This window comes from Pongo abelii, chromosome 3, assembly GCF_028885655.2.
Source record: "Pongo abelii isolate AG06213 chromosome 3, NHGRI_mPonAbe1-v2.0_pri, whole genome shotgun sequence".
Classification (NCBI taxonomy): domain Eukaryota; kingdom Metazoa; phylum Chordata; class Mammalia; order Primates; family Hominidae; genus Pongo; species Pongo abelii.
The window spans coordinates 183625670-183648974 of NC_071988.2; the positions used below are offsets into that span (position 1 = coordinate 183625670).

Sequence of the window (23305 nt, forward strand, 5' to 3'; positions counted from 1 at the left end):
AAACTTAAAATTACCAGTTACACAACAAACTCCTTTGTAAATATTTCTGCCACTCACTTACATGTGGACATTGTATTTTTATGTATTGTTATCTTCACCAAATAAGTTCCAAAATAAAATGAATAAAGACCTTTAAAAATACATTTTAAATTACTGATTTTAAGATTTGTTTGTGAAGTGAATTACAATATGCAGTAGTCTAATAAATCAGCAGTAAAAAGTTATTTAGAAAGAATATTCATTTTAAAACAGTGCACTGTTTGACAATACTTACGATTACATGCCATGTCTCTAATTTAATAATTACTATAGAACCTACATGACCTCCGTTAATTTTCTGTATTTAGGCAGAAAATTTATGCATGTTCCATGTTTTATATTTGTGAAAGAAATCCAACTTCTTCAGCTATGTCAATGCTCCCTGCTTTATTTGGCTTACAAGCTTTTGAATCATAAATACTCTCTGATTCCACTTGGATTTTAAGAGCCACATGTCCTCAGGCCCATATTAAAAATGAATCAGTGATAAAAATTATGCGGTGAATGATGTATTCTATTAAAAATATTAAATTTCTACGTTTTTAGTTGAAGTGGAATAAGAAGTGCATTATTTATAGTCTGGAGAAGAAAAAAGTCAATAGCTTTATTTTTAAATATCTGAGTTTGATGGTATCCTCTAATACACACTATATTAAAAAATAACACTCTAGCTTTCTAAAATGTTAAAAAACAATTTTGCAGATTAAATTATTTTTATCAATGATATAAAATTTGGCTTCTGTTAGCAATGAATAACCTAAAGGACAAAAACCCTTTCTCATATATATATATATAAAATATATATAAAAATATATCATATATAATGTATATCATATATATTATATATCATGTATTATATATCTCATATATTATATATATTTTCTAGAGCTCTCTCTATAATATACATCTCATATATTATATATATTTATGCATGTGTATACACTTTATACTTTTAAGTAGAAAAGTTGTATTTTCTCACTGCTTTAAATATTAAAAATTCAGCAGTTTAGTTAGAGGCCTCAACTATTAAAATCTCTCAGTCTCTGAAATCTAGATATGATTTGAGTATATTACTTATACTTTTGAAGTATAGTACATATTCTGAAACCTTTTTTAATAAGATATAATATTCTCTATTAAGAATGTAATGACATTTAAAATCCAGACATATTATGAAAATTGTGTTATGTTTGGATATATTTTCTCCCATTGCTAATTTTGCTAGCTATGCACTGCAGAAAATCTTTTTACAAACAAAAAAATAATATGGCAAGCTGCCACACCTGCAATTGAATTCTGGCTAAATTAAAATTATAGTTTCAGTTGTTTATTATCTGTCTGTGTTTTTCTTTTCAACAGAATACTTTGCTTTAAATAGAGATCAACTGTATATGCTATGAGCCACTCCACATAAGTTGCAGAAAGAGAATTACCACACAAATGATCATCTTTTAATCAGGTTACTATTGTTTTTATTATTACTATTTTTATTTGTTTTTGCAGTTGTGTTGTATGAGTTCTTTATTTTAATAGTAACCTTTTATTAGATATAGAGTTTGCAAATATTTTCTCTACTTCCATACATTGCCTCTCCACTTTTTGATTGTTTCCTTTGCTATGCAGAAACTATTTAGTTTGATGTATTCCCATTTACCTATTTTTGCTTTTGCTGCCTGTGCTTTTGGTGTCATATTCAAGAAATCACTACCAAGGCCAATGCCATGAGGCTTTTCCCCTATGTTTTCATTTAGGAATTTTACAGTGACAGGTCTTTATTTAAGTATTTATTTCATTTTGAGTTGACTTTTGTATAAGGTGTAAGACAAAAGTTCAACCTGATTCTTTTGCATGTGAATATCCAGTCCTCTCAACAAGATTTGTTGAAGAGATGATACTTTCTCCACGGTGTATTTTTGGTACCCTTCTAGAAGATCAATTGAACATCTATGCACAGACCCTGTATATTGTTCCATAGGTCGATATATCTGTCTTTATGCTGGTGCCATGCTGTTTTAATTACTGTAGCTCAGTAGTAAGTTTTGAAATAAGGAAATGAAATACTTTAGTTTTGTTTCTTCTTTTGCAGTGTTACTTTGGCTATTCAGGGTTCTTGTGGTTCCATATAAATTTCAGGATTGTTGCTTTTATTTCGGTAAAAAAAAAAAGCCAAGATTTTGGTAAGGATTATACTGGTTCTGTACATTGCTTTGGATAATATGGATTAATTTCTCTTTAGATAATTGATAGTGAATAGATTCATGCAAATCAGCAACTGATATATGTTGATTTGGTATCTTTCAACTCAACTGAATTCATTTGTTACCTCTAATGTGTTGGGGGACGGGATGCGGGTGTAGTTTTTAGGGTTTTCTACACATATGATCATGTCTTCTGCAAACACACATATTTTACCTTTTCCTTTATAATTTGTATGCCTTTTAATTCTTTTACTTGCCTAATTGATCTGGCTAAGACTTCCAGTACTATGTTGAATAGAAGTGTTGAGAGTTGCATTCTTAAACTGTTCCTGCTCATAGAAAAATAGCTTTATTTTTCAATATTGAGTATGATGTTAGGGGTGGGATTTTTATATGTGCCTTCATTGTGTTAATTCCCTCTATACCTAGTCTGTTGAGAGCTTTTACGGTGAAAGAGCATTGCATTCTGTCAAATGCCTTTTCTGTATGTCAACAACAGCCACACACACACACAAACACAAAAAACAATTAAAAAGGAGTAAAAGAATTGAATAGACATTTCTCTAAAAAAGACATACAAATGTCCAACAGGTGTATGAAAAAATGTTCAACATCACTAATCATCAGCAGAACTCAAGTCCCAAGCACATTGCGATATCACCTCACATGTTAGAAGGGATAACTATCTGTCTATCTCTCTATCTATCTATTTATCTATCGAAAACACTTGTTATCGTGTGTGTGTATGTGTGTGTGTGCATGTATGTGTGTTTTCAAGGATATGCACACTGTTGTAAAATTGTGTATCCACTATAGAAAACAGTATGGTGGCTCCACAAAAAATTAAAAGTGGAACTACAATATGATCCAACAATCCCACTTCCAGCATATCTAAAATAATTGAAATCATTATCTCAAAGAGATATCTACACACACGTCATTGTAGCATTATTCACCATAGTCAACAAAGGAGATAACATAAATGTCCATCAACAGATGAATGGATATATATATTATATTATATATATAATATGATATATAATATAATATTATATATATAATATGATATATAATATAATATTATATATATAATATGATATATAATATCATATTATATATATTATATCATATATATCATATTATATATATTATATATTATATTATATATAATATTATTATATATATTATATCATATATATCATCTATATGATATATCATATATATCATATATCATCTATCATATAGATCATATATCATATATCATCTATCATATATATGATATATTATATATCATCTATCATATATATGATATATTATATATAATAAAATAATTCAGTCTTAAAAAAATAAGAGAATATCTTGCCATAATTGACAATATAGATGAACATGGAGGATATAATGCTGAGGGTAATCAGCCAGTTATAGAAAATAAATTCCATTTATATGAGAAATCTAAAAAAATTAAAGTCATAGAAACAGAGTAGAACGGTGGTTTCCAGGGGCTGTGGGAAAGGGAAACGGGGAGTTGTTCTTAATGGGTATAAAGTTTCAGTGATGCAAGATAAATAAGTTTTAGAGATCTGCTATAAAACATCATGCTGATAGTTGACATATTGTATTGTGCACTTCAAAATGTGTTAATGATACAGTAGTGATGGGAAGGGAAAAGCATGGTCCCTTTAAATGATGCGGAAAGGGGGAAGGGAAGCGCTGGGTAGAGGAGGGTATGGTCCCTGGCTAGGGCTCCACTCCTACAGACCTAGGTGAGGACAGGCATTTTTGTTTTCCTGCCCAAATGTTGTATTTCCTAAAACCACCTGGCCTGCTACGCCCCCATCTTGTGCCCATAAAAACCCCCTAGATCCCAGCAGGCAGACACACAAGCAGCTGGACGTCGAGAGGAACAGACTGACAGGCACCAGCACACTAGCAGCCACCGACTGGCAGAAAGACACGGAGTTTGGCTGGGGCAATTGGAGGAGAGCCCGGGCCGCCAAATGACCCGACTCCAGGGGAAAGCCGTCTCCCTACTGGCTCCCCCATCTGCTAAGAGCTATTTCCACTCAATAAAACCTTGCACTCATTCTCCAAGCCCATGTGTGATCCGATTCTTCCGGTACACCAAGGCAAGAACCTCAGGATACAGAAAGCTCGCTGTCCTTGCAACAAGGTAAAGGGTCTAATTGAGCTGGTTAACACAAGCCGCCTATGACTGCAAAATAGAAGAGCAAAACTAAAAGAGCACCCTGTAACACATGGCTACTGGGGATTCAGCTGTAAGCATTCACCCCTAGACACTGCCAGGGGACTGGAGCCCTACAGCCTGCCCGTCTATATGCTCCTGTGGAGGTTTGAGCAGCGGGGCATGAAGAAGTGAGCCACAGTCCCGTCGCACACCCTGTTAAGTGGACAAGGGAACTTTTCCCGTTTCATGAGAGGACAGAAATTATGTTAAGTGTTATCTCAATTTTTAAAAAAGAAAGAAGAAGTGAATCAGGGAGACAAACATCTCTTCAGCACTTCTTTCATGAATTTACTGATTCTCATGGTTCTAAAAATGGCATCTAGTACACAATAACTTTCTGTAAGACAGGAATAAATCCAAGATTTGTCAGGTCTACTGTTTACACAATTTGGGTTTGGTCCTCTTTAAGAAAAATAATGCAAAACTATGAATACAAAATTGCTAGTGCCCCTCCTGTGACACATACAATCTATGCACTGAAGGGCCCTAAATTTACGTTCTATTAGCAATACTAAAAAGCTGCCTGTCTTATGGTATTAGAGACATGATTTCTTGGAAAGTGAGGGTCTAAATTCACACATGCCACATGTTTTTCAGATACTAATTGGCTCCTGAATGTGTACGTAACAGTACATTTTATGGACAAAAACTAAGAACAACATGTTCTTCGGGCAATGGTTCAGATCTTCTATAACTTATGGAAAATTTCAGTAAGCAGAGAAATCAACAGGTGCAGGCTGATGAGCACAGGTAAAATATAGCTACTAGTGTCAGCTATGCAAATAACATACTTTCTAATGCAAACTATATTGACCTGTTAACAGCCCAGACAACTGCACAACTGAACACCTGAACCAGATGTTCAGATGACTAGAGGCAAAAAATTTGGTCTAATTCAAACCCTTAAAACCTATATAATGAGAAAGAAAATTCAGGATCTTGTAATTTACATGTGGACTCAGCATTTCAATTTTAAATTAGTATGCCTGCAAATTTCCTTTTCTCAAACTGTTTACGAAACTGATGTTTATATTTCTTTTTAAGACGGTTGAGGTTCTTATGAAACCTGTTACATTTTTATTCCTTGACAGCAGAATTAAACTCAATCCTTACAAAAAGAAATGTTCAGCATAAAAACACATCAATCTGAATGTCAATAAACAAATAAATAAAGCATAAATAACAAAAGGCCTATAAAAGCAAAACAAACAACAAACAAACTGAAGGCTGGTTCAGTTTACCAAAGGTATACAAATGATATGCAGAGTTGGTTAAATTTGAAATACAATAGATAATCATATCTAATCAATTCAGAAAAACAAAAAAATAGAACATTTTATACTCTCTTAGATGACCTTATATAGAGTAGTAAACATTGCTTGTTGTCACCAAATAGTCATTCTTCTGTTCTTCCTTTGTAACAGAATGCTGAGTAGTGTGTCTAATTAAATGATTCTATTTACTAGCCTCCCTGCTATGATTTTTGTAGTTATTGCATGCCAGAGATCTATAAATGGTTGTGGGATATCCAGGAAGACTCTTTACAAGAGCAACAATAAGTGTCGTTTATCTTTCACCTGCTTTATACTGCTATGGAACTGGAATACAGATTGATGGAATATAGTTTGATGGCTGGAGCTCCAGCAGCCTTCTTGAACCCTGAGATTACCTTGTGGATGGAAGCCATGGTCTTGGAATGCTAGAGAAAAAGATGAGTGATTGAGATCCATGTGCTTTATGGAGCAAAAATAATGAAAGCTGTATACAGTATGTTTTATAAAATAGTAAGGTCCTCGGACTTTAACTTATTTTCCCCTAATCTATTCTACTCTGTGCTGGAAGCTAATAGTAACGCAGTTTAGATAGATGGAGAGAAGAAAATACTAAGAGGAACAATGAGAAAGCAATAGAAATGTACAAACATACTAGATAAAATTCACATGATATCTTCACTGTTCAAACATTTGATCCTAGTGGTATAAGCCACATTATCATTTGTAGGAAAGTCACTTAAAATACACAGTATTCAAACCATTGAGTTTCATGTAAATAAAGTGCCAAACTTACCACATATAGCATTAGAAAAATTCAATTAATGTTGAATTTCAGATCAACAAAGTGATTTTTGTAAAAGTGTATAATACAATAAAAATATTTATAGTATATCTGAAATTCAAATTTACCTGGGAGTTCTGTATTTTGTCTAGCAACCCTACCTGTAAAGTGGTTGAGTTATAATAATATAAATTACATAATGCTTTCTTCAAAGAAATAATATTTTGGGGAGCTTTACATTTGGTATCGAACATGATCAACAATGCCATATTGAACAGAATAAATGACATACATTTCATTGAACACATGGTATACCACTGAATTTTATGACAACCTCCTTACTACAAATGAAGAAATTAAAGTTTAAATTTATTTTATAAATCCATTGTAGGCATGTAGCTAAGAAGTGGCAAAAGTAAAATTGAAATCTAGTTTAATATGACATAATTTGACTTATGTGTTGAATTTAGACTGGACTATATATAAGTTACTGAACGGTGAGCAACTCCAGATATTATAAATATAATGTAGACAATAACGTCTAAAATGTTTAGACCTAGTTTCTCTGAAGTAAAAACAAACAAAGCAAAACAGATTCTGCTATGCAACTCCTTCCTGACAACTTCCTCAGTCACGTTAACACATCCAAAACAGTTCCGCATTTCAACTTCTCTTTTCCTTTCACCCCTGACTGCCAATTCTGACAACCAATTCTATTTTATTTCCCCTCCAGGTTTCTCTCAATACTCTATATTTGTCTTTATGCTCGCCTCAGCTTGCTTAATTCAGTTTCCTTTACCAAAGGAACTCACAAACCAGGAACCAAATCAAAATAAGGCATTTAGCTTTTTCAGAAATGTGGGCATACAGAGGATCCAGGACACAGATACAGGCAGATTCATCCAGCTGAGTGAATATAATGGCAGATTTTTTAGAACAGGGATTAATAAAAGATTGCTAATCAAGAGAAAAGATAGCATGATTCCTAAACCTTCCTTGAATTGAAAAAAAAAAAAAAGAAATTCTTCCATTTCTCCATTTCCAGTGGCTATTGTAACTAGATAAAATTTGGTTCCAGCATTTCCTGTGAATTCCCAATCTTTCTTGGTACTATATGTAACCTAATAGTAAATTCCTATTGTTTTAGGTAGGTTGAGGGTATACGTACTCCTTGAAACATATATAAGGATGAAGAGAAAGGGGAAGGGAGGGGAAGAAAGGGAAAGAAAGAGAAGAGAAAATGCAGATGTCATTTCATAGAAAACTTGCAATGTGCCTCATACAGTGTTAACAGATTTAAAGTGTTTTTTGTCATTAATTCTCACCAAAAAATATGAGTTAATGTTACTGTTATCTTCATTTTACAGATAAGGGTGCTGAGGCACAGAGGGTTTAAATAATTTTCTTGAGATCACATCATTCCTATGTGACTGAGGAGTAATTGGAATCCAGACAGTTTGAATCCACAGCCCGTGTTGCAAACCAATGTCATAATGCCTCCTGTAGTTTGGTGGTATGCTTTTATTCATTTGATGAAAAAATATAAAACAGACAAAATGAAAATCTTCAAACATCAATTGAATATCAATTAGACCCACACATAATAGCACAGTATAGCAAATCTAGCTGTAACATATAAAGGTTAGAATTATTTGGGATGTATTTTCCAAAGAACACCAGAAAACTGGATTACTTCACTTGAACACAGTGGTTAAACTTCTGCTCTTGAGGCAATTGGGCTATGTAAAAATCCCAGCACTTGATACCACTTAGTTCAGTGACCTTGGGTAAACAGTTAAGTATCTCTTTTATCATCAATTTTCAGGCTGGGCATGGTGGATCATGCCTGTAAACCCAGAGCTTTGAGAGGCCAAAGCAGGAGGATCACTTGAGGCTAGGATTTTGAGACCAGCCTGGGAAACTCAGAAACCCCATCTCTACAAAAAATTTAAAAAATGGTTAGGTGCAGTGGCTCTCATCTGTAGTCCTAGCTACTTGGGAGGTTGAGGTGGGAGGATCGCTTGAGCCCAAGAGTTCAAGGCTACAGTGAGCTGTGATTCTACCACTGCACACCAGCCTGGACAACGAGCCAGACCATCTATAGGACAAACAAACAAGCAAACAAAAATTCACCCATGTAAATGGGCATAAGATTCCCTACTTCATAGAGTTGTTGTTCTTAGGGCTAGTGAGATAAGGAGATAATGAGATCATGAAGTAATATTCACCCATCCTATTAAAGAAATAAAATTATACATGCAATGCATGAAAAGAGTACATGTATACACACGGGATTTCTTCCGCACTTAAGAATTAAATAAAAATATATTTTAATTAAATATAGTGAATATAAAAATGAGGGGATATAAAAAATGAAGGGCAGTTATGTTTTTAAAATACATCTATATTATTTTCATTGTTTGCAATTAAAATGTATTTATGTGTTGTCTAGGTGACTATACATTTAATCCTACCTAATATACATATTCAAAAGTCAGAAAGGATACTGCAAATTGTCATTGCTTTCCTTTGACATGAAAGGCACTTATTAATTTAACTTTATATAATTTGATGGGAATTACATTCATTTTTGTAAAAATAGATAATGCACTTATAGGGTATATAAACTGACTCACATATGACCTTTTTGAAAGTCTTTCAACACATCAGAAATCCATATCTAACAATGAAAAACTCATCTTATGCAAATAGAATTATAGATATTTCTTAATGTAATTAAACCCCCAAATTAATTAGACAACATTCTTACTGGCAAACAACAGAACCCATTCCAGGTAGTTTTAAGCAGGCAAGCAATTTAATAAAGACTATTAGGAAGCTTGCAGAACATTCAAGAGAGCAGAGTATCATGCTTGAGGTCTAAAATGCCAGCAAAGATGCCCAAGGCACATACTGAAATTGGCCTATTGGAGACCCCATTGTAGCTGAACACGGAAAAACTCCAGAGCTTTTGTCACCGTTGTCCTTGAAAATAGTGTCCTCTGTCACAGGAAGGATGGTGGAGAGAATAAATTTTGTAGAACACCTGCATTTTCCTGTTCTTATTCATGAAATGGAATCCTGTTCATTAGTTTCTGTGTTACAGCCTTATTTACGTATCTGCTCCCTAACTACAAGGATGGCTAAACAAGTAAGATTTTTTATTTCCAACTTAGTCAGCAAAAATAATGGGGTAAGAATTGCCAAAACATCGAAGGGCTGTTCAAAAGGTGTTGGGTAACCAGAAAACACATCAGATATCCATTAGACAGTGCTGAAAAATGAATAAATAAATATATATACGTTGTTTATTTACAGTGAAGTCCTTATTAGCAAATTTTAAGCATAAATAAGTATCAAATGAAAGACAGTTTAACTGATATTTTATATTTGTCACATTACACAGTTATATTGATAAATGCATCAAAATGTATTTTCATAATTTGACTGTTGAAACTATAGTACTTAAACAAAAACACCAGGAATAGATCGGAAACTGGAATAAATATTCCTCTTTGAAAGATATCTTTGCACTCTGCTGTTTTAATTTTGAGAAGCTGATAGTTCTATGTACACTACAGATTAGGAATGTTTGTTCAGCTTAACTAAATATGGCTCAAAATGAAACTGAAACTTTCTAAATATTGAAAACATTTTTAAAATTCTCAAAATGTATCTGTTCTATAAAGTTTATACAAGATAACTTTATCCAATAAAATGTATTTGTGCAAGAACTTATCTAATATTTATGTATATTTTAGAGACCTGACATATCCAGTGATCATTTTTCCAAAAATTTGGAATTTCTGAAACAGAGTGAAGTATTAGGATGGAAACAAAAGAATTTCTCAGATCCATGTACAAGAATGTATCCACTTTTGCAAGTTGTCCAGAGAGTATCAATCATAGCATATACTTTCAAATTATTCTTGAAATAATTTAAATGAGTTTAAAATGATGGTTTTCAGACCACAGCACCCTCAAATACACTGGGCCTATTAAAAACAATAGTGGAAAGCTTAAGAGTATGGATGGCAGTAATAAAAGAAAAGATAAAGTACAGAAATGACAAACCATAATGCAAATCCACAATGATGCTGTCAAGGGCTTTGTCTCTCAAAGTATCTTAAATGCACCTGAGATATGTGCTCAATGTTCTTGGCATCTTAGAGAATTAAGCATTATTCTCCAGATAGTCTTTAAGAAAAGTTTCCACATATATGCAAACTTAGAAAATCTCCATCAAAATAAGAAAAATGATAAAAATTGAAGAAGCTCTGTGTTGTTTATATATTCTAGGACATTAAACAAAAACATTAGGAAAATATAACCAACAGGAGTTTGGGCTTGCATGTCAGGCCTGTGTTTTAGGGGTTCTGCATGAAGCAGCCAAGAATAAGAGGAAAGGTGATGGCTTTCTTGAATGAGGATAAAAAATATGAAAGAGAACAATAAACTTCAAAATCACTAAAGCAAGGGATTGCCCCACCTCATTTCCACAGATATCCCATAAGCACACAATTTTTACTTTTCATCTTGTAGGATAATGTTCACTTTTTGATGCTCACTCTAAACAGATAGCACGGAAGGAACAGGTGATCGCCCTTGAGTTTGTTTCTGTTTTGGTTGCACTTTTGAAGCTGTACTTTATTCAACTGAGTTTAAATTCCGAATTTCTAAAAATGAACCTGAGTAGAAAAACATGTTCTTTCATGCTAGGAAAATATTTTTTTGCTTTGATTAATATTTCTTGTTTCGAATACATTATGACATGTTGAAAGCAAAAAGTGTCTTTATTGTCTTTTGATTTTTCATAAGCTATAGGCTGTTTCTCAACCATAAGAGCATTAAATAGATATTACTGATAATTATAGATATTCTGACAGACTTTTGACATGCAAACATTATTTTCAGAGATGATTAACCAAGAGTAGTAGAGTACAAAGTCTTCTGAGAGCTTTTTTTTTTTCTTGACCTACTCATTTATTGATAAACTATCCAGCTCTTACTCAATAATAGCATAGATGACTTCATGGGAGTTGTTATAGTCCCTATTGGCCCAGTGAACACATGACCCCAGATTGACCAATCAGAATACTACATTCTTGTACTTATTGTAATTATTTCAGTGAAAGCCACGTGATGCCAGTCATACAAATCTGTGATCTTTCTAGAATGTGTTTCATAGGTATTAGAACATTATTAGTAAGTAACCATGTGAAGTATTAGTTTTAAAATCCTTTCTTATTGAAAATTAATATATGCACGTTAGAAATGCAAAAAGTAAAAAAGAATATCTATTAGAAGTTAAGTCTAATTCTATCCTGATCCTATCCTTATCCTTAGAACCAACACTGTGAATTATTTCATATAGTTTTAGAAATTTTCTGTAAATTAACAACATATATTTTTAGATGCATAGAAGTGTTCTGTAAGATAATAGGATATTTTAACATAAACACATATAAATATTATGTTTTCATGTTAGCACATATAAATCCCCCTCACTGATTTCTAATGGCTATAGATTCCTATTACATACAAACGAACATACGCTCATCCATACAATCACATTTCCTATTGATGGCATTTTAATTTTTCCTTTTACAAAATTGTGAAGGTGAACGATGTCATACATATGTACTTGAATACACATACAGGTATATTAATAGGAATAAATCCTACATGTGGATTTATAGAATAAGAATATTTACATATTAAAACTTAATAGATATTCCCTGTAAAGATTTTGTACCAATTCATTTTCTCACCAATACATTGCCACACAACCATTTTACTATACCAATACAAATGATTTGGATAATTCCAAAGGACCTATAGTGCACCTCTCATTCAGTAGATTAGATATAGCAATGTTCCAATAATTCTCTTTTACTCTACATCCAATATTAATTAAGCTCCCCTGACATCACAAAGTCTGGAGTATATCACATGAAATATATACATTATAAAGCAACTATATTTATGTACTCACATTGATGTCTTCCAAATCTAAATTATTTAGAATAATATTGTTCCTTTTCCAGATAATGGGAGGTCTCAGGGTTCCTTGAATGGCACAGCTCAGAACAGCACTTTGTCCCACAGTTGCTGCAGTGATGCTTAGTTTCTGATCTTCTGGCAGACTCAACTGGATCACTTCTGTAAAGATGAAGTGTCAGTAATGTTGATGAGCATGTAGTTTTGTAAGGTTAATAGTATAAAGTTTCTGAATACTAGTAATTAAGGCTTTTAATTTGAATAAAAGGGAAAAAAGCTTGTGATGAAATGAAAAAAGAGAAAATTGTTTCCAATAAAAGGTCAGAATGACATTTCAATTTAATTGATTGACAAGCATCCTCATGAGGCACAGAACTATTAAGCATGAAATGAATATCAGAAGTAGAGTTATAATAAGCCTGGCAGATTGCACCCAAAAGAGAGATAAATTATTTAACTGCCAAATCGACATGTAGCATGTCATTGGCATTGAAATAAAAATGATGCTGTTTATTCACTGATAGATTTATATTATAGGTTAGGTGAGATCATTGCTGGCTGCAGTAGAAGGTAAAATGCATCTTTTTGCTGGGAAACCTATTGACTCTGAAGGCATAAGATTTGTTTGGGAAGTTGAAGAAGTAAAAATCTGAAGTTCACTGACCAAACAGCAATTAAGTAAAATTCCATCAGCTGTCTTTACCAGATCGCATTGGTGTTGGTTATTTCATGATTCTTAAAGATAAATATCATATTTTAACTAACCAATGTGCACATTTCTGCTGATAATTTCTGCCAAAGTACACATTTCTGTCTATTGCCGGACAACATTATTTGAAATCTGGATCCGGCTTTCCTTTTTGGTTTTCAGATAATCCTCACCAATTAGGAGAATTATCAACTGTATCATTGTCAATTTTCATGAGAGATGACTAGGATAATGTCTGCCAATTCTGCATCCATGTAAAAACTGCCCTTTTGTTTCCTGCTGACATTCACAGAGATGAAGTTTTCTACATTATGATTTGAGTCTTGTATTTTGACTTTGCTCACAGTCTTCACCACGTTAGAAATACCACAAATGAAACACCACGAATTCTGACTTAAACATCGATGTAGAGTGAAATAATTGTCCTTTGTCCCCTTGTTAAGGCTGTGATATTTGTCACTGGGATTGAGTGAGGAAAGTGGTGTCCTAACTTGTAATAAATATGATCATATGCAATGGCTGCATTCTTCTTGAGAAAGCCCCCTCCCTCCCTCTCAGCATTCTACTACTGTCTCTATTTCTTAATCCTATCTTCCCCTTAAGATGCTAAACAAGTGAGTTTTATAGAATGCAAATATCCAATAAAGAGTTATTTGGTTTTTGGTATCATCACAAATTGCAATGCCAAACATGGCATATGTGTTTGGATTAAGGCCTGGATTAAACATATAATCCACCACCCCCCCAACACACACACACATTAAATGTTGAGTGATCTGTGGTGTTTTCACCACTGGCTGACACCTCATTATCTAATAAAATGAAACAGAAATATACTCACACTCCTATTCTGTTATATAGCATCTAATCTCTAAACCTAAAGTCACGCTTATTTAAGTTATCATTGTTTTGTGTTGTCAAAGTGAACAGGAATGCTCTTGAAATTGGAAAGTTCTAGTAGAGAAAGGCTCAGCCCAAACTCATTGTTTGGTTTGTTACATCACCCAAAATAGAGACAGTAACCAGACAGAAATGGATAACAAACATCTTGTCCATTTCTTTGTGTGAAGAGTCTAACCTTGAATCAGATTTATCCATATTCCCATTTATTTCAATGCTTCCTGAGTAATAAGAACATAGGGACGCCCAGGCACGGTGGCTCACGCCTGTAATTTCAGCATCTCGGGAGGCAGAGGCAGGCGGATCACTTGAAGTGAGGAATTTGAGCCTGGCCAACATGGTGAAACCCCGTCTCTACTAAAAATAGAAAAAAAAGCCAGGCATTGTGGCTCACGCCTGTAGTCCCAGCCACTTGGGAGGCTGAGGCAGGAGAATCTCTTGAACCCGGGAGGCAGAGGTTGCAGTGAGCCAAGATCATGCCACTGCACTCCAGCCTGTGTGTCGCAGTGAGAATCCGTGTCAAAAAAAAAAATAGGGAATATTTTCAGTCTGTTTTAGATTAATATATATTCTATCATATACATATGACATGTCTCTGTTACATATCACATATGTGTAACACATATAAAGCCACACATACACACACAGAAACATAAACACACACATACACTCATACAGAGACATATATATACATAAATAAGTTAAAAATTATTCAATTAATTCGAAACACTAAAAGTTAAAATCTGCAGACACAGTGTTTATGTCTTTGTTTAATGTTACAAACTTACAGAAAGTGAGAACATTATAAAAGTAACGGTATCATGTACAGTATCACATAAGAATTATTAATAATTTCCCATTTACATTCCTGAATTTCAGCTTCTGGTTCCTCATTAAATTACAGAGGAGATAATGGGACATCTGGTTCTAAAAACAGCATGTAAACATTGGCTATTCTGCCATTTAGAAATACAATTGCTACTAAGTTACCCTGGAATCTCTTCACTAACCCTTCCGCATCTGTTATTAGGTCCCAGGCCATTTGAATTAGTTGTGCTTTTTATAGTTATATATTACAATGGTAATTAGATAATATAATCATCTTAGAATAAATGCTGAGATTTGGCATAACATTATGTGGGCAATCTTTCTAAACTGTATTTTTTTAGAAGATGGGTAATTAGAATAAAGACTTACTATTCACTAGGAATATTAACATGCACAGAAAAACTTACTTTTTAATGTTATGGCTACATTTTAAAATGACTTCAAATATATTTCTTGGTAATACTTATTATTAAATAACTATATATTTGATAATTTCTTAGATTTGTTTTCTGCATATTTCATGCTGTATGTTTCACCTCTTCCCTACTATGTTGTATAGAAAAAATACACCAAGCCAATTATGTTCACTGGTTACATCTCAAAATCAAATGGCCTTTCCCTGAAATAAATTTAGCAGCACAATTTATTTTAGTTACAGAATTGCCATGCCCATCTTTATTTGTCTTGTGATAGTTATTAAGAAGCACAGATTAGCACAGATTTAATATTGCAAGTTAAAAATGTTAAATATTTTTATTCTTTTTTTTTTTTTTAGGTGAAAGGGCATACATGTTTATTTAACAGGTATAACACAGGGGAATTGCAAGAGAATGATTACCCAATAACCCAATGAGGTTTAGATGCTACATATTCTTCCTCATTGGGGATAGGGTTGATGGGTGCAGGGCGGGATGTAGGAGTAAATGATTTTTAGGGGAGATGAATGAGCCTAAAGAAAAATGGCCTGGGACTAAGTTCCTCTGAACTGGAGTCAGGGAGCAGGAAGGTGAGAAGCACAACTTCACTGTGAACAAAGGTTGTCCTGTTATGCAGATAAATTCCCTCAGGTAATCTCTAGAAGCTGCTCTTAGAATAGATGAAAAGTCTATGTGAGCATGGTGACTACTCACTGAAGTCTTCTCTCTTCTCTAGTGGTTAATTGGTCTTGATTATTTGATGAGATTCTCGGGAGGAGGTCTGTTATTTTCTGAGCCGCGACATTGGCATAAGATATCTTTCTTAGCCCTGATGCCATTCTTCGAAGTTTTCTTCTTCTTCTTTTTTTCAATTGTTCAGTCATTTCTTCATTGAACAGACATTGACTAAGCATCATCCTCCAATTGTTTTGTTTCAAACACTTCCTAGAATCCTTCCTATATAGTAGGTGTGAAGTAAATAATATATGAATGAATTGACTATATGGAGTTCAAGCTACTTGTGTTTTAAGCTAAGTAGGCAAAACCAAAAGTATTGATTGACCTTTGGGATTTTCTTTATTTGAAATTAGTTCTAACATAGGAGGACTAAGCGCTGTTTTTTTTTTAATTTTATTATTATTATACTTTAAGTTTTAGGGTACACATGCACAATGTGCAGGTTAGTACATTTTTATTCTTAAATTATATCAAGAATGTTTCAATGTTGAGTGAAACACTTATAAAATGCCAAAATTATAAGGTTTGTAGATACATGAGCATTATTTCTAGAAATGCATTATTATGTAAAACAACAGCTATGAATCAAGCTGTAATCCAATTTAAAAATGATTTTTATATCTATTATTGTAAATTGCCTCTGAGTGTGTGTGTACATTTTAGTGACTACAGTTGCTACTTTAAAAACAAGAATTTTGAAACAAAATATTGAAAACAATCTTTTATTAACTATGGTTAATCCATGTTTTCTTGGATATACATTAATAATGACTTGTTTCATTTTATAGCATTCTACATGCAAACAGCTTATGCTAGTTATGTACAGAAACTATCTTTGCAACAAATAGCGCCAATCATTTTATACCCCCTGCATCCTTTCTGCTCTAATGACCTCAACATGTATTATGTGTCCAGAGTCACCTCGTGCCCTAGCAAAAGGTAAAAACACACAGGCTAAGTATAACACATGGTACTGAGTGTTTTGACACACTTCAGCACTTCTTTCATTTATAAATTTTGCCTTCTCTTGGAAGCCCTCTCAAGTATTTAAGGCAAAATTTTAATGATTTTTTTTCTGATCTCACATTACGAGGACTATTACTACCTTTTTAATTCAGCTTTTGTTTTTGATTACTTAGGGAAGTTAAGAGGCAAGTAAAATACTTTCACACTATGAATCCTTCTCTATGCTTTCTCATTTTTACAACTTGGCTTAGAGAAAAACTAAGAGCTTGCTTTAAAGGAATGAAATATTTGAAGTGTCGGCTAGAAGAATCTGAAGCCAAAGACACAAGTATAGTTTAGTACAACTTGCAGCATGATTAGTGGGTATTTATGAGGCATTGATTTCAATAGCAACTAGGCCCTACCAGTAATAATATAAATTTGGGTAAAAATATGTCATATTTTTTAAGTTTTATTTTAAGTTCAGAGATACATGTATGGGTTTGTTACATAGGTCAGTGTATGTCATGGGGATTTGTTGTACAGATTATTTCATTACCCAGGTATTAAGCCTAGTACCCATTAGTTATTTTTCCTGATCCTCTCCTTCCTCCCACCCTCCATGCTCTAATAGGCCCCAGTGTGTGTTGTTCCCATCTATGTGTCCATGTGTTCTCATCATTTAGCTCCCACTTATAAGTGAGAATATGTGGTATTCGGTTTTCTGTTCCTGCATTAATTCACTAAGGATTATGGTCTCCAGCTCCATCCATGTCCTGGCAAAGAATATGATCTTGTTCTTTTTTTTATGGCTTCATAGTATTCCATAGTGTATATGTACCACATTTTCTTTATCCAGTGTATCATTAATGGGGATTTAGGCTGATTCCATGTCTTTGCTATTATGAATAGGCCTGCAATGAACTTCAATTCGTGTGCATGTGTCTTTGTAATAGGATAATTAATATTGTATTGTAATAGGATAATTAATATTGTAATGGGGTTGCTGGGTCAGTGGGAGTGTAAATTAGTTGAATCTTTGTGGAAGACAGTATAGCAATTCCTCAAAGACCTAATATTATGTGATTTTAACACATATAGAAAAAATGAAATATTATGAATATTTGTGAAACACTAGTTTAAAAAGGATGACTTTAGGAACTTTGACTAAAGATATCTTTTAAAATCGTAAGAAGAGCAAGCTTTTCATAACCAAGATCCTGCTTTTCTAAATATCGACATCTTTGATGTCCCTAATTATAGACTTATGTTAAATATTTCATTAAATCTGTTTAAACACTAGACTCATAATCTTATTATCCTCATCATGCCTATAATTTCTATTCTAGGAATGAAGACTAGAATAAATTTTGTCAGTAATGTTTCCTAATAATGGGTACTTTACCTCTCTCTACTTCAGTAAAGAAGTTGCTAATTAAATGCAGATAGTAATACAATATTAAGCCAGAAATAGATCAAAAAAAGAAAATCACTTAGAAACTGTAAATGGAATAAATTAGTTATTCTCATAATATATAAGATAACCACAATTACTTAATAACAAGGTTTTTAACTAAGAAGGAAATTCTGATGGCATATTTTGTCAGGAAACAGGTGATTTCAAAATAAATGGTAATGCTTACGTAATTTAGACATGCCAAGATATTCACAAATTTATTATGATGAAACACTTAGAATCTTCGAGACTAAATGTCTACTTGTTAAATATTATATGCTTTTATTATAATTGTTATAAAATTAAAACAAAACAAAATTTAAAAGATCTAGAAACTTTGTTTTGGTAACAATGGACTGGATAAATTGGACTAATACATTCACAGAAGTGACACCACGGCAAACAAACACATAAACAGCATGAACTAAATACAAATAATTTATTCTTAAAAGCATTAGAGAAATATCAGAATAGTGAGGAACTGCCCAGTCTACATTCTGAAGAGAACTGTAACTCAGAGTTGAGATTACACCTGGAATTGCACATTCTGTTGAGGATTTTTTTCATTTTGAAGAGACAACTGTGATACTTAGATGTTCTTACATGGTTTATTGTTTTCCAGGCATAAGGGATAGGGAAAATAATGGAATGTGTCCATCTCTGTGCTAAGACTTTAAGGTGCCACCATCTGAAACTGAATATATGGACTGCAGCACGCTGTTAACTAGATGTCTTAAACAAAATCTCTCTGGAGTAAGTTAATATCATTATATTCATCCAATCCTTGTTATAAACAATTTTGTATTTACAATACCCAGAAAACTATAACTATAATATGGCCCACCAAAAGAGAAGACAGCATGATGAGAAGGAGCAGAAATAACACATAACACTAAAAATAATCCAATAAGATTGTAAGATGTATTAGGTTTATGAAAATAAAATTCCAGGTTAGAAATTTTTACCATAAAAAATAGAACTATAAACATCACAAGTTTGTGAAAAATCAAGTAGAAATTATAAAAGTAAAAGCTATACTAACTGAAATTAATAATTAAATGTATGTACTTAAGGTCAGATTAGACACGGCAAAAAAGAGAAATAGTAAGCTAGAAAAGATTAAATGAAACTTTACTGAATAAAAAGCAAAAACCAGATAAGGTTAATGAAACCAGGGTTCTTTTGAATCCCAGAATGAGAAAACAGAAAAAAATGGAGGAGAAGTAATATTTGAACAAATAGCAGCTGACAGTTTTCCATAAATGTAAAAGACACCAATCAACAGATTGAAGAAGCACATCAAATTTCAAGCAAAGCGAACAAAAAACTAGGCTAATTCACACTGAGTCACTGTATTAGTCCATTTTCACGCTGATGATAAAGACATACCTGAGACTGGAAAGAAAAAGAGGCTTAATTGGACTTACAGTTCCACGGATTCTGAGGCTGGGGAGGCCTCAGAATCATGGCAGGAGGTGAAAGGCACTTCTTACATGGCAGCGGAAGGAGAAAAATGAGGAAGAAGCAAAGCGGTAACCCCTGATAAACCCATTAGATCTCGTGAGACTTACTCACTATCAACAGAATAGCACAGGAAAGACCAGCCCCCATGACTCAGTTACCTTCCCCTGGGTCCCTCCTACAACACATGAGAATTCTGGGAGATAGAATTCAAGATGAGATTTGGGTAGGGACACAGCCAAATCATATCATTCCTCCTCTGGACCCTCCAAATCTCATGTCCTCGCATTTCAAAACCAATCATGCCTTCCCAACAGTCCCCCAAAGTCTTATTTCAGTATTAACCCAAAAGTCCACAGTCCAAAGTCTCATCTGAGACAAGGCAAGTCCCTTTCTCCTATGAGTCTTTAAAATCAAAACAAGCTAGTCACTTCCTAGATACAATGTGGATGCAGGTATTGGGTAAATGGAGCCATTCCAAATGGGAGATATTGGCCAAAACAAAGGGGTTATGTGGCCCATACAAGTCCAAAATCCAGGGGGGCAGTCACATTTTAAAGCTCCAAAATGATCTCCTTTGACTCCAGGTCTCACCTCCAGGTCATCTGATGCAAGAAGTGGGTTCCCATGGTCTCGGTCAGCTCAGCCCCTGTGGCTTTGCAGGGTACCGCCTCCCTCACAGCTGCTTTCACAGGCTGGCATTGAATGTCTGTGGCTTTTCTAGGTGCATGTTGCAAGCTGTCAGTGGAGCTACCATTCTGAGGTCTGGAGAACAGTGACCCTCTTCCTGCAGCTCCACTTGGCAGTGGCCCAGTAGGGACTCTGTGTGGGGTCTCCAACCCCACATTTTCCTTCCACACTGCCCTAGCAGAAGTTCTCCATGAGGGCCCTGCCCCTGCAGCAAACTTATGCCTGGGCATCCAGGCATTTCCACACAGCCTTTAAAATCTAGGCAGAGGTTCCCCAATCCCAATTCCTGACTTCTGTGCACCTGCAGGCTCAACATCACGTGGAAACTGCCAAGGCTTATGGCTTCCACTCTCTGATTCCGCAGCCCAAGCTGTACATTGGCCCCTTTCAGCCACAGCTGGAGCCGGTGAGACATAGGGCATCAAGTCCATAGGCTGCTCAAAGCACAGAGTCCCAGGGCCTGGCCCAGGAAACCACTTGTTCCTCCTGGGCTTCTGGCCCTGTGATGGGAGGGGCTGCGGTGAAGGTCTCTGACATGGCCTGAAGACATTTTCCCAATTGCCTTGGGGAAAAACATTATGCTCCTTGCTACTTATGCAAATTTCTGCAGTTGGCTTAAATTTCTCCCCAGAAAATGGATTTTTCTTTTCTATCGCATAGTCAGACTGCAAATTTTCCAAATTTTATGCTCTGTTTCCCTTTTAAAATGTAATATTTTAATAGCACCCAAGTCACCTTTTGAACGTTTTGCTGCTTAGAAATTTCTGCCAGATTTTCTAAATCATCTCTCCCAAGTTCAAAGTTTCACAAATCTCTAGGGCAGGGTCAAAATGCTGCCAGTCTCTTTGCTAAAACATAACAAGAGTCACCTTTTTTCCAGTTCCCAACAAGTTCCTCATCTCCATCTGAGACCACCTCAGCCTGGACGTTATTGTTCATATCACCATCAGCATTTTTGTCAAAGCCATTCAATAAGTCTCTAGGAGGTTCCAAACTTTCTCATATTTTTCTGTCTTTGTCTGAGCCCTCCAAACTGTTCTAACCTCTGCCTGATACCCAGTGCCAATCACTTCCACATTTTCAGGTATCTTTTCAGCAATGCCCCATTCTACTGGTACCAATTTACTGTATTAGTTTTCATGCTGCTGATAAAGACGTAACTGAGACTGGGAATAAAAAGAAGTTTAATTGGACTTACAATTTCACATGTCTGGGAAGGCCTCAGAATCATTGTGGGAGGTGAAAGGCAATTCTTACATGGCAGCGCAAGAGAAAATGAGGAAGAAGCAAAAGCGGCAACCCCTGATAAACCCATCAGATCTCATGAGACTTACTCACTATCACGAGAATAACACGGGAAAGACCGGCCCCCACGATTCAATTACCTCCCCCTGGGTCCCTCCAACAACACATGGGAATTCTGGGAGATACAATTAAAGTTGAGATTTGGGTGCAGACACAGCTAAACCATGTCAGTCACTTAACAATGAAATTAAAGAAAATTAAGAACACTCAATTTACCAATGTAACAAACCTGCACATGTATCCCTGAACCTAAAGTTTTGTTGTTGTTGTTGTTGTTGTTGCTTTTTTTAAAAAAAGAATATCAAAGACAGAGAGAAATCTGTTTTTTGTTGTTTTGTTTTGAGACAGAGTCTCACTCCTTCACCCAGGCTGGAGTGCAGTGGCACGATCTCGGCTCACTGCAAGCTCCGCCTCCCAGGTTCACGCCATTCTCCTCCCTCAGCCTCCTGAGTAGCTGGGACTACAAGCGCCCGCTACCACGCCTGGCTAATTTTTTGTATTTTTAGTAGAGATGGGGTTTCACCGTGTTAGCCAGGATGGTCTCCATCTCCTGACCTCGTGATCTACCCGCCTCGGCCTCCCAAAGTGCTGGGATTACAGGCGTGACCCACCACGCCTGGCCCAGAGAGAAATGCAAATTAAGAGATACAGCCTGCCTATACGGTAAGGAGAGTTAGACACATAACTGATTTCATCAGCAAAAGCAGAAACAAGAAAGCAGTAGGATGATATATTGGAAATTATGCAACAAAATAAAACCTGATCTTAGAATTTTATAGAAATACACAAATATTATAATAAAGTTAACATACTTACAAAAAACAGGACAATGAACGTGCATGTCAAGGAAACTTGCCTTAAAGACTAAAAATGTTCTTCAGACAGAAGAAAAATGATTCTAGATGAACATTCACAGATGCAAGGAGTGGACAGCAAAAAAATAAAATAAAAAAGAAGATGAAGAAGAAGAAGACAAAGCATTTAAATATGAATGTTAAAGTTTAACAGTAAATTTTGATAGTTCAAGAAAGCCAGATAATATAAAATAATATTTCCATAACACTGGGTAGAGAAAGATTTTGTTAACAAGACACAAATGAATTCACCATAAAGAAAGTGACTTATAACTTTGACTACATTAAAATTTAAAATATTTATTCCTCAAAAGATATTATTAAAAGACCAAAAACACAAGTCACCAAGCGGAAGATAATTGCCACCCACAAAACTGACAAAAATCTTTTATTTCAAATAAATTATTCTACACATCACTAAGAAAAATTTAAACAACCTATTAACAAAACAATCAAGAAATCAATA

General features: G+C 34.5%; 1 protein-coding gene across 2 annotated transcripts in view; it reads right to left on the minus strand.

Moving 5' to 3' along the window:
* Positions 1–23305, minus strand: part of FSTL5 (follistatin like 5) — an 807547-nt gene that overhangs the window by 256508 nt on the left and 527734 nt on the right. For both annotated transcript variants that reach the window (XM_024246010.2, XM_054554669.1), the window contains one exon: positions 12533–12699. In XM_024246010.2, coding sequence (XP_024101778.1) covers positions 12533–12699 — 167 coding nt within the window. The remainder of the gene's footprint in view (positions 1–12532; positions 12700–23305) is intronic.